At 41.1% G+C, this 12,698-nt stretch overlaps 2 protein-coding genes across 2 annotated transcripts; both read right to left on the bottom strand.

The window, feature by feature from the left end:
• Positions 1 to 229: 229 nt before the first annotated feature.
• LOC145797418 (uncharacterized) lies at positions 230 to 5,088 on the bottom strand. Its single transcript, XM_082884505.1, has 5 exons — positions 3,104 to 5,088; positions 2,702 to 3,009; positions 2,222 to 2,627; positions 1,933 to 2,138; positions 230 to 1,851 (listed from the first exon to the last, which is right to left on the bottom strand). The coding sequence occupies exons 1-5, from the start codon at positions 4,671 to 4,673 to the stop codon at positions 1,198 to 1,200; spliced, it is 3,144 nt and encodes a 1,047-aa protein (XP_082740631.1). The 5' UTR covers positions 4,674 to 5,088; the 3' UTR covers positions 230 to 1,197.
• A 565-nt stretch (positions 5,089 to 5,653) lies between these two features.
• On the bottom strand, positions 5,654 to 10,294 carry LOC145798383 (protein FAR1-RELATED SEQUENCE 5-like). Its single transcript, XM_082885918.1, has 3 exons — positions 9,942 to 10,294; positions 8,899 to 9,665; positions 5,654 to 5,670 (listed from the first exon to the last, which is right to left on the bottom strand). The coding sequence occupies exons 1-3, from the start codon at positions 9,944 to 9,946 to the stop codon at positions 5,654 to 5,656; spliced, it is 789 nt and encodes a 262-aa protein (XP_082742044.1). The 5' UTR covers positions 9,947 to 10,294.
• Between the last annotated feature and the right edge of the window lie 2,404 nt (positions 10,295 to 12,698).

Genomic DNA, 12,698 nt, shown 5'->3' with positions numbered 1-12,698 from the left:
AATGCAAGTTGAAAGTAGTAATGTTTGTTCGCTTTGACCACATGAATTATGTTTGTTCGATTTTTTTTAATGCCATGATTTTGTCCAAAACAAAGCAAAAAAAAGCCCACAGAAGAAACAAATGGCGGTGACTATAATGCACTTTGAAGGGGAATTGATTACTTCATAAAAATGCACAAACGGTCAAAAATTGCACAAAAAATAAAAACAACCATACAACAGACCATTAAAAACACAGATTATTGATATTCAATTTTTTTTTTTGTTCAGCAAAACAAAAAACTGTATTGATGGAAAAGCACATACAAGGTGTCAATGATACATCAACAAAGAGGAGGTTGGAGACCAACGAAGAGAAACAAAAACAGAAGGAAAACAATAACAATGTAACTCCAAGCCCATCCTCACAAAACCACATAATAGGGCAACCAGATGAAACTCCAAGGCAGCATGAACAAACTTCAGACCATACAGCCACCATTGAGACTTGAGCCTGAACCTTCAACCTCCATTGAGACTTGAGCCTGATCCTTCAACCTCCAAAAAAAAAAAATTAGTACAGCAGCAGACCAACAATTACAACAAGGCCCGCAGCAGACCTCCAATAACTTTCCCCAATCCAACAGCAGACTTCCAATACAGCACACCAAAACATCATTCAAACAATTGCAAAAAGGCCAATATGCAGCAGCAGACTTAAGCCTATTCGTTGATCCCATATAGCAGCAGCAGAGTACATATATAGCAGAGCAGATTTGAAGCACAGCAGAGCAGCAACCAGAAATGAGCATGCTTGACCCCATAAACTAAGCCAGAGCAACAAGCCAAAAATAAGGCAAAGCATAGCAACATTGAAGCACAGCAGAGCAAAAGTAGCCACCAAGAAGATATGGTAATACCACAGACTGACCAAAATCCTGCATACCACAGCTTGACCAAACTCCTGCACCCCAGTTTCAAAAAACACCAAACACCACCCCCTAAATGAGACTTTGATACTATCCAGAATACAATATATGTCGTCCACTGAATACTGTAGGCCTCTATAACTTTGCTTACAGCAAAGTGCAACCCTCACTTTCACCATCTCAGCCAATTCAGGCCCATCAACAATCTTATCATTAAAAAGGCAATCATTCCTACCTTTCCAAATCATTCCTAGGTGTGCAATACAAAAGAATACATATATAAACTAGCCTAGGATTTGGGGAACAGAACGCCTAGAACACCCCACTCTGATTGAGCATCTGCCAGCATGGCTTGGGCTTGGTCCAACTCAGCTTTAGTTGTCTGAATGGATGCAGAACGATGTCTAATTTGGGAGAGCATCATCCTTGCTTCTTGATTAAGCTGGTCGTGTTGCTGCTGCAGATGAGCCTTTCTTTGCCGGACAGAGGCAAGTTCTGCCATGAGTTTGGCTTCCTCAAGTTCAAGTGCTGAGTGTTGCTGAAGAATGGCTGCAGAGGTCTGCTGGCTGAGTTTGAGTGAAGTAGATATGGTGTGGGCTTCGTTTAGGAAATCCTTATTGGTTTGAATATCCTTCGAGCAAGTCTGAACCATCTCTGAAAGGGTTGGCCATTCTGTGATGATCTTGGCCAATTGCTTTAGTTGAATGGGGTTGAAAGGATTAGGGGAGAGGTTTACAACAGCAGAAAGACAGGCCAAGGTTTCATCAGGTTTGTGGAGAATGATTTCTTCAACTGGGGTGCTAATGAGGTTGATGAAGGTGGTTAAGGTTTGTTGAGTTTCAGCATCAAACAGATGTAGCCTTTGAGGCAATGGGGATATTTCGTCTAGATCTTGTTGAAGAATAGAAACTTCGGCCCAAATATCCTGGCATGGACCGACGGCCTGTGAACATTAATAGTTTGGTGAGAATATATGCTTGCAAGTAATAAAGAGTAAATAGGATGAGGTTGGAAATGGTAGTACCTGTCCTGATAACGTGCACGCAGACGGTTGGCCTTGTTCAGCTGTGGTTGTCGCATGAGGACGAGTTGTTTCTGGTACTGATGAGATGGCAGCATCAGCGCCTTGAGGGTGTTTCTCTGGTTCTGCTAGCAGGGGAAAGTCATGAGGACCTTCAAGTTCTGTCTCGCCCATTGGTCGTGGAGATGAGTCCTGTATTATGTCCATCCCTGTAAATTGGAGAACAATACCAGTTACTTAAGGAGAAGTTTTTTTTTCCCAAACAAACAGTAACATTTGTATTTCTATTTACCTTGGTTGTGGTGAACTTCTGGTTGAGGGGATTTTGTGTTGTCATCTGTTGGAGAGGATTGGCTGTTGATTGAAATGTCAAATTCAATCCTCTGAGATTCTTTGTTTGACGTTTGGGAATTGGAGGGGTTGGATGGTGATGGTTGAGGGCTAGAGACAGAAGGGACAATGTGTTGAGGAGAAGTGGAAGGATGTTGTGATGCAGACTGTGTGGATTGCTGTGGCAAAGACTGTGAAGCAGGTTGTAAGGAAGTTTGTTGCGATGCTTCAGGTGGTGGTGGAGTTGGTTGTACAGTGGGTTCTGTGGGTACATTACTGATTGGACTGGGAATTTGATGAATGTGTTGAGGAGAAGTGGAAGCATCGTCATCATCAGCAGCAGCAAGGAGTAATCTCCTTCTTTTTCTCTGCACAAAAGTAAGTGATCAGTCGGGCGTGAATGCAAATTCAGATGCTGTAAATATGTAAAGTGAAGGCTTACTTGGTAGAGCTGCCCTGAAGGATTTGATGTTGTTTCGCCAACCATTTGGCTGAGAGGGATATCCCACTCACTTAGGTCTGTGCTTAGAGCAGGAGCAGTGGAAGGCTCTTCTCTCTTCTTCGCCGTGACCTCTGTCTCAGCAGGGGTACGGGTGGTAGCTCCTCTCTGTGCTTGTGTCTGCGCGGCTGCGAAAGAGTCTGCCATTAATTTCGGAACTGAGGGGGTGTTTGTCTGAGTAGTTGCATCCATTGGATCCTTGCCTTTACGTTGGTCCCTAACCAATGGTTCAGCAGCAGGCACAATTTTGGCTGTCAAGGGTTAAACAAGTTAGTGTTGTAGAGAAAAAAACAAAACAAATTGCATGACACAGTCAGGGATATGAAGTATATGAAGGAAGGATACCTGTAGCCTTAAGCTTGGAAGGCGAGGATATGCGGCCCTGAATATGAATACAAGTATCGTTAAGGCAGCTTTCAAGTGGCTTGCAGAAAATAATGGCAGTCATAAGTCCCCACCAATGGTCAAAAGCAGCCGAGCAGTCCGAAGCAGGTTTGAAGAAGAAGGGGCCAAAATCTTGGAAAAGCTTGGTGTTCTCTGTCAGAATGGATTCAGCTTGTGTAGGATCTTTCAAGTGGATTCTGGACCCAATCTCCTCATGGATGGTTGGGTGGAAATAAGGATAAGGGATAGCCTGGGAAAGACCAAATTGCCTGGACCATTGATTGGGACAGTATGTCTCAAAACTGCAGCTGGATAGCTTGGCGGAGGATATGGAACAGCCAACCAAGACATGTCTACAGGTGAGAATGTGTCTCCAACTCTCATTTTGTTCTTGGACTTGCTCATTGTGTAAATCAGAAGGGTCTGTGAAGAGGAAGCGAAGTCTACTGGAGGAGAATTCAAAGTTTTGAAATGGCATGTACAGGTTGGAAGGTCTCTGGGAAGGAAGGTTGTAAAACATGGTAAGATGATTTGTGAAAGTGAGTTTTGAATGGCTGTTATAAGTGAGCAGTTGCTCAGCATAGGAGTGGCAAACAGGTTTCAAGGTGTTAGGTGGTGGGGGTCGTGCCTCAGGGAAATAGGCATACAACCAGGCCTGGAAGAGCCAGAAGGGGCCACCACAGTTGCCAGAAATCTTCTTGTCGACATAGGAAAATAGGGCCTTGTAAAGGGTGGCAAGAAGATAAGGGGCTAAAGCCATAAGTTGGCCGTCTTGCATACACAAGGCAAGGGGGAGGTATTCTTTCGTGATCTTGTACCCAGGGACACAAAAAAGAAACTCACAAAGCCAAAGTAAGTAAAAAGCAGTTCTTTCTTTGTCATCGACAGGGGAACCACGCTTGCCTTGGTATTTTTTGGCAAAATCTGTATAGCACATGTCAGTGTTTAAAGTAAATGTCACTTTTGGAGGCTCAAGGAGAGCATGAATTGGATTGCCCAAGATTGGCAGACCAGTCAAGTGAGCTACATCTAAGATGGTAGGGGAAATCATACCAAAATTGAGGAGTAGGGAGTTACTAGACTGCGACCAAAAGCATGCAGCAGCAGCAATCAGCCCTTTCTCCACGTCATAAATTTTAGTCGACAGTCTAATTGCTTCAGCAATGCCCTGGTGCTTCCATACTTTGGCGTCGTGACCTTCAATTCTCCTGGCCCAGCTTCGCCAATCAGAGTCTGGTGACCTCCACCCTCTGAGTGGGTTTTTGCTGACATTCCAGTTAGTCCACTTGAGTCCAGCTTGGTTGAGAAGAAGGTTCTCACCATTACCAAGGGGATAGTATGGAGCTAGCTCGTCTGGGAAGTAAGACGCGAAGGTAGGGCCTAGAGTAGCCTTAGCGACAGAGCTTGGGCTGGGCAATAGGGTTGCAGCAAATTTTAGAGGAGCGATAAGTGCTCTGATAGGGTCCGGGAAGCGGAGTAGGTCTTCATTGTTCTCCTCAGATGGAGATGGTTGAGATTTTTTCGGTGCCATGGCTTAGGGTTTTGTGGTGCTCTGGTTTTGAACGGCAATGGTTGAGAAGAAGGAGTACAGTCTGGGGAGTTCGAATCAGAGGGAAATGAAGTGGTTTGAAGTTGAAAGGGTGGGTCTTTTATAGCTTATGATGGGGCCAGTATATTTAAAAGCTCTTATATTGGGCTGTACTTTATGCTTGTTTTGGGCCCAAACAATGGTCCCCTCGTTGAAGTTAAATATCATATGACTTGGACCCCCATGACCCCCTCTCTCTCTGATTGGCCACTTTTTTTTTTTTTTTTTCAATTTCTTATTTTTTTTCCTTCTCCAAACAGCAGCCCCCACGTGTGTGTGTGTGGGGGGGGGGGTGGTGGTGATTGGGGGGGTCTCAATCACTTCCGCAATATTTAACTTGAACATGGGGGCCATTGTTTGCACCAAGTTTTGCCAGTCTCTGTCGACAGATGGTCCACTTAATCGAGGGCATGTGGCCAAGTCTGAAGGAATGTCCACGACCTGAAAGTGGGCTCTCTGCATGTGGGTCACCTAGAGGTGATAGGGGAAGTTTTTACCACCAGTCACGGAGTTAGCGGGCACACTTTCAGGAGGAAGCATGAGACAAAGCAGGAGCCTTGCTCTGTCGACAGAAGTTTAAAACAGTTGGTGGCCATGAAATAAACACAAGAAAAGGGAGCTCGACAGATAGAAGTGGAGGTTTAGTATTGATATCCGTATACTGTTTTTGTGGCCCATCATTGCATGATCCTACACGTCTACACCATAACTGCCACTGTAACTGCCCCGACTTCGAATCTTCAAGTCCACTCTGCCAAATATTGACTCTTCCCTGTCGACCTTCCTTTTCACCATTGTGGGGCATGTCCCTCATCATTATGAGACAAAAATCGATAGAATATTGTCCACTAAACACAACCACAGTCCTTGCAAACTGGGTCAATGAACCGCAACACTTGGCCACTCACAGTTACTGCCCCTGACTATGAATCATCAAACTCTGCCAAATATTGAATTTTCCCTGTAATTTAATCAAAATATATTCAATGTCGGTAAACTTGAAAATACGTTTGAAATAACCTTTTTCTGTATTGTAATGACTTAAACACAATTGTTGTCCTACATTTTACGTAACGAAAATACACAACTTGTTTATATCAAAAACAAAATATACATCTCGGGTTTATAATCCAAAAAATGGGAACTACTTTTTTTTAAAAAAAAGTTCACTCATATTTTCACCTACATTCTGATTGGATATTAGATTAAAAATTCCTCTTTGCACCTATTTTTCCCACATCCTCCCAACAGCTGCTCCATTCAACTAACATTGAATCTTGCATGCCACCTGACTTACACGCTGGAGCAGTTACTGGCAGTGCTCATGGATTTAGTGGCCACCCTCCAACAGGAAACATGAACGAATTGGGAGTCTGTATCTGTCGAGGAAAGGCTAAAAGGACCTGGGCACAGGTGGTAACTTCAATTATATGCACTTCGACAGGTGGCAACTTACTTTCTACATTGTAACTTCTGTGTAGTTTTTTCCCTTCTACTTTCTACTTTGTTACAAACAACACAACAACACAACAACTTACTTTCTACTTTCTACTTTCTACTTTGTTACTTTCTACTTTGTTACCATCACTTCATCGAAAGAAGTCTTCATCCATTTCAGGCATTTGAACCAATACCACAATTGCTTGATTTTCTTCTTGAACTTGTCAACTTTAAATTACTGCTTCGTTGCTGTCCATATAGGCCCACCATAATTTTACTAACAATAAACCCATAGTAAACATTAAATAATTTCACAACTCCTGTTCGTAACTCGTAATTCATATACCGATCGGCATGGAGATAAAGTAACGAGTTCGTTGGGTTACTTTCTCCAAGTAACACCCAAAATTAACTGCCACTTGGATTATATACAAAATGCATGTGCTGGTATGTAATTTTGCAAACCCACTTGGACAAAATTCGTATTTTACTCGAAATATAATACTAATTTACAGACACAAGTCATAACAAATCAATACGAAGCGAAACACATCGTTAGTTGATAAACCACACCGCAAAAAAACCCTTCAGTTAGATCCAACCAAATATGGAACAGAAACAAGCAACCCGCAATAGGAATCTTGGAATACAGACATAAGCCAATTTCCCACCCAAAACAACACACAGACAACCCATATATATCTCACCTCACCTTCAGTTAGTTTTGAAAATGACTAGTCACTGTAAACACAAATGACAACATCACTCTAAACAATATGGGAAATTTACAACTCGTGGCCTTGTACATAAGTAACGTTGTGCCATTTCCTGGCATTGTACATAACCAATTATTTACACGTTACGTACAGCAATCCGTGCAAAATGAAAACTACATACATTATTTCCATGTGTTTTCAATAGCTAAGGGAATAAGTAAATCATACAAATTATACAATTACCTGATTCACCTCATCAATTGTGTTCGAATCATTTTTCCACACTGCTGCTTCAACACTACCGTATTGGCCCACAGGCTGCTTGGAATCAGGAGAAACATCAAAAAATAGTCGCCGTTGCTTAATGTGCGGTGTACTTGGATCCACCAACCCAGTTTTGCAGCGAACGGGCAATGACTCCGCATTGTACTCACGGTCAGTTATGTGGGGTGTATCTGCATCTGAGTTATTACCCACTGTTCGGCTAAACCGAACCTTAGGACACGTTTGCTTTGTGTGCCCAATGCATTTGCAATTCCCACATTTTCTTGGTCTTCGACAGTTGGACGAGGCCCGTCCTGGGTTCCCTTTTGTCTTCACAACATCAGGATCTTCTACTCCAAATTGTCGACAGAATGAATGTTTCCCTTTGTCTCCATTCCCACCGTTCAAATTCCTCTCATATAACTCCTTCATCCGGGTCGTCATTGGAAGACATGCATCCCTAGCATCCTTGAAACCTTCCGTTGATTGCGAGGCATAGAAACACATTTCGTTGTAGGAAGAACACAATATCCCATACCGGGCCGTCTGTGTTGTAGTGCTATCAATTGAGGGTTGAGGCCATTGCTGGCCATCCTTGCTTGCAGCCCTTGTCCATCTATGCCGCACACAAGTTGGGGGAATTTGCGTTAAATTTTCAGCTTTCATAACACATATCATATGGCAGCAAGGTAGCCCCAACGACTCAAACTTCATGCAAGAACATCTCATTGCAGCATCCATTGGACTGTGTGTTACTATCCATGATCTGTCCTTCACTCTGTACTTATGAATATAGTAGCATTTCTGACCATCCGGCAAAGGGAACACATCCTTCACATTCAACTTCCCCTCTTCTAAGATTTCATCACGGAACATTCTAAATATATTTCGGGTGAATAGCTCAGCTCCATGTCTCTCTATATCTCGCAATGGAGTAATCAATACCGGAAAAGTGTTATTTGTTTCAGCATCATCTCCAGCCTCGTTATACCTTATCCTTGCAAGAGCCCGATCATAGTGCCTAACAAATTCATATAGCTTCAATTTGTGCTGGAGGAAGGGATTGAAATAAGCATTCATACACTCCGAGCGCTGAGTGCTCTTCATCCCAGCAAAGAAATGTCCACGCATATATGCCTCAGCCCACATATGACGCTTCTCATATGTCTCCAACACCCAACTGTTGGTTTGAAGTCCAAATTCTTCGACCATTGTCGTCCAGCCATGCTCAAACTTTGTCTCATCCGTTTCCATGTCCATGCACTGCTTGAAAGCATGTGCAAAGCCACTTATGTGAACATTTGAAACAGCATTTTTCCCAAGATGCCAATTACATAATCGATGTCTTGCATCTGGAAATACTCTTCTGATTGTCTCTCGCATCGACTTATCCCCATCTGTCAGTACGGACACAGGTGCTTTATTGCCCATCGCCTCCATAAATGTTTCCAAAACCCATGTGTATGTCTCAATTGTCTCATTAGCTAGCAAAACACATGCAAATATCGTGGTCCTAAAGTGGCTAGTCACACCAGCCAACATGACAAACGGTTTCTTGTATGCATTGGTTCTGTAAGTTGAGTCAAATATCAACACATCACCAAACTTTGCGTAGTCGGCCCGCGATTTCGAATCTGCCCAGAACAGATTTTGTAACTTGTTATCGTTACACACATCATACTTGTAAAAAAAACGTGCATCAACATCAAGTTTTGCGCATAGGTAAACCAACGCACCCTGCGCATCACCATCCTCAACTTCTGCTCTACGTTCGGCTTGAATATGGTTGTGCAGATCCGTGCGGATGAAACCAACATTCTCATAAGACCCGGACTGATTTACCATATAGTCCATGATTTGGCTAGTCTTCACACCGACATTGCGCATAGCCATTGCTTGAGCTTTGTCACCGCTGTTTAAACTGCGATGTGACCTCAGATACATCACACAGTGTTGTTCCGCCAATTCATGGTTGTGGTCTGCGACGAAGTGAGTCACAACATACTTTCCCCCTTCGCCAGCATCCGCATCGTACCGTATGCGAAATTGGGCTTTGCAACCTACTCTTGTTAGTGCCTTGGGAGCTCTACTCTTCTCAGCAACACGGTCCAAGTATTTTGGTAATCTCTGACCTTCCCTTGAACACAACCACAGCCTACTAACGACCTTTCCCTCTTTATTTGTGTTAAATCTGGATTTTCGTATACTAAATCCCTTGGCTTTAGCATACGCATTGTAGAAATCTTCTCCATCTTCGACCGAATCAAATTTCTGTTCCAGAATAGCACGTTCAACATCACCAACCATGTCATTGCGATGAGCATCGTCAACCATTTCTTTTTTCACATCGGCTCCGCCATCTTCAACGTTCATGTTGGTTGCTTCTTCATTGCTCGGACCAGCTTCGCAACCATGATCAGGTTCTGCCCGACTTTCATTCATCAAACGGATGTCATCTGCTTCATTTGGAATGTCATAATCATCACCTTCCCTTTTAACTTCCGCTGGGGCCATACTGCACATGACATTACTACCAACAATTACTTGATGACCGAAAATTGTTAACACAAACACAAACATGACATTTTCACACGGGTTACCTGTTTGTGCAAACACAAACACTCGCTTGAGAAACAGAAAGAGAAAGGTTAGCTGCCAATGGAGGGGTTTCCGTTGGAGCGAAGCGTAGAGCGGTTGAAGTTAGGATGGGGGTTTAGTTGAGGGAAAATAGCTGAAGTGAACGGGCCAGAGAGACAGAGAGGGAGACAGAGAGAGGGACACAGCTCCATACCTCATATCTAGTTCGAGAGAAGGGCTTCACTTCAGCAATGGAACCAACACAGCCTTCTAGTTACGTTGTTGTTGGAAATCGCCCGTTATACTGTTCCCTACAGAGCTTCGTCAATGGAACGAACCCAACAGGGGCTTCTCCCTGTAATGGAAATCAACGGTTACACTGACTCAACCTTACACAGAGAGGAGAACAGAGAGAGATAGAGACGAAATACAGAGAGTGAGTGGGATGCAATCATGCAAATACAAGCATTAACCGGTTGCCCCGGTTTCAACTTTTTCAGGATTAAACAATTCAATGGTCTTGATCAATTATTGTAATCTAACGGCTAACAATTGGGTTGCATATGGTGTGCAACCTTAAGGGGGTTGCACACTTAAGCATGACCCTTATCTTGAACATTACTATACAAAATTGATAATATTCTTAATTTTAAAAATTAAAAAAAAAATGATAATATTATCAATTTTACTAAATAGAGCTTATTAATTCAAAAAATTATTGACACGACCTGAGCTATCATAACATTTGTAAATAGGATTTTAGATAATCAACTAAATTTTATTTAATGAACTGAGTTAATACAAACCTAATAAAAATTTGAGCTGTATGTACATTATGATTTAAAGAGTTCATCAGATCATGTCGACCCCTTCAATTGCATTGCCGTAAGTAAAGACATTCTTCATTCTGTGTTGGATGGAAGAAATAAACGAATTTCAAAGAGTTCACCCAACAATTTTTATGGATCTACCTAACACATTCAGTATAAGTTCATGATATTAATTAATGAGGAAAAAGGTTGGGACTAGTGGCGAAGTCAGTAAATTAAATTAGAAGGGTACTTATTAATTATAACTTTAATTTATTTTTTTTCCATAACCAACAGTAAGAAGATAATAATAATTTTTAAATTGGTAATAAGTACAAAAACTTAAATAAATTATTATAAAAGTATTTCATATAAAGTTTTACAATTAATTTCGAGTAAAATTGAAAAGAAAGTATTGCGTGTAACTAGTGTATCATAGATAATGTAAAGAAGTCATATATTTATGTCTTAAAATAAATTATATAATGGTAAGATAAATTAAATTTTTACAAAATTTAAGTAAAAATTTCATATAATAGTGATATCATGTCTTTATTGACATATAATATCACTAATCAATAGTAAAGCAACATATGAAGGGTGAACTCCACATACAAATATAATTGACACTCTAGTAATTTTTACATATATATAGTGAGATTAATTATATTTGCATATCAATAATGATAAATATTACTTTTATATTGAGATTTTTTCACAAAATTTGCATGCATAAAAATATAATTTGTTGTAATCACTTCATTTTTAATAAAACAATCACTATTATTTTCATAAATTTGAAAATGCCTTTGACATTTTATTCTACATATTATTTTTGTTTAAAAATTTATATTTACATATATAAAAAAAAGAAATGCCTAGGAGGGCAAGTGACCCCCTCAGGCACCATGTGGCTCCACTGCTGGTTGGGATCTTTTTGGGGAACTCCCACCACCATCAATGCATTGTGATTGGTCAACTTTTTGTCTTGTTTGTTTTGTTTTGTTTTGTTTTGTTTTCTTCCTCCTATCTCTGGTTGACATGTGTCTGTGGGGGTTGTGGGGGTAAAAAAAAAAAAAAGGGTCAGTATCATTTATGTATTAGTAAATGGATGGTTTACAAACTAGATTTCTTGATGATGGGCTGAATCTTTGTCTTTTTTTACTCACAAATAAAGTTTTTAGTGTACAAAAGGGTGTTTTTTTCCAAAAATTTCATGACTACCATATTAATAAGAAGTTTTGGAAAGAAAATAGTCTCTTTTTGCTAATGCCGCTGACCCAATCATGACATCTCAAGAGAAGAGGATCATCTCATCTGAAGCCCAAAAAAGATTAAAAGCAAGGAATCCATAGGGGAACAAGATATGGAGATCATTGCTGAAGGCACATCGCTTCCGAACCCCCCAAACCCATCTGAGGCTATATCGGACATCCCCTCTTCTTCGGAAGATGCCAAACCTGCAATAACCAAAGCAAAATCATTCAAGGAAGCCCTAGCAATACCAAAGAGCAACAATTTCTACTTTGATGATGCAATAAACACCTTACTTTCTGATGATGAAGACGAAGATGGAGCTACTAACATCCAAGAGGATGATCACCCCACTAAGCCTAATGGCATACCAAGAGTCTCTCTCCCAAAGAAACTCCTGCAGCAGATAAGGAAACCATGGACCAATACTCTTATTGTACGACTTCTAGGTAAGAGTATAGGGTACAGGATGCTCTGCACTAGAGTTAAGACCCTGTGGGCAATCCAAGAGGATTTCGATGCTATAGATCTAGGAAATAACTATTTTTTGTTCAAGTTTTCTTCCAAGGATGACTGCAATGATGTTTATACGGGAGGTCCATAGGTCATCATGGACCATTACTTTACGATTCAAAAATAAGAGCTTGACTTTAAGGCATCGGAAGCCTTTGAAACCGCTACTACTGTATGGGTAAGGTTTCTGGAGCTTCCGATTGAGTACTGCCAAGAAAAGGTCCTCTATATCATTGCTAAACAGATAGGGAAACCATTCAAAATTGACCTTACAACTACCATGGCTACAAGAGGCAAATACGCAAGAGCCTGCATCAAATGGATCTAAACAAACCCCTTTGCTCCAGATTTCTTTTAGGTAAGAAAAGTTATAATATTGAATATGAATCTATTCA

This window comes from Camellia sinensis, chromosome 8, assembly GCF_055761805.1.
Source record: "Camellia sinensis isolate YWXY chromosome 8, ASM5576180v1, whole genome shotgun sequence".
Classification (NCBI taxonomy): domain Eukaryota; kingdom Viridiplantae; phylum Streptophyta; class Magnoliopsida; order Ericales; family Theaceae; genus Camellia; species Camellia sinensis.
Note: the sequence above shows the minus strand (reverse complement) of the source record. Positions and strands in the feature narration are given on the sequence as shown.

Excerpts from the sequence above, each read along its gene's own strand:
- LOC145797418 (XM_082884505.1), bottom strand. The coding sequence starts at position 4,673 with ATGGCACCGAAAAAATCTCAACCATCTCCATCTGAGGAGAACAATGAA. Across the intron at positions 2,628-2,701 it reads CTTCAGGGCAGCTCTACCAA|AGAAAAAGAAGGAGATTACT; the intron begins GTAAGCCTTCAC and ends ACTTTTGTGCAG. Across the intron at positions 1,852-1,932 it reads CGTGCACGTTATCAGGACAG|GCCGTCGGTCCATGCCAGGA; the intron begins GTACTACCATTT and ends TAATGTTCACAG.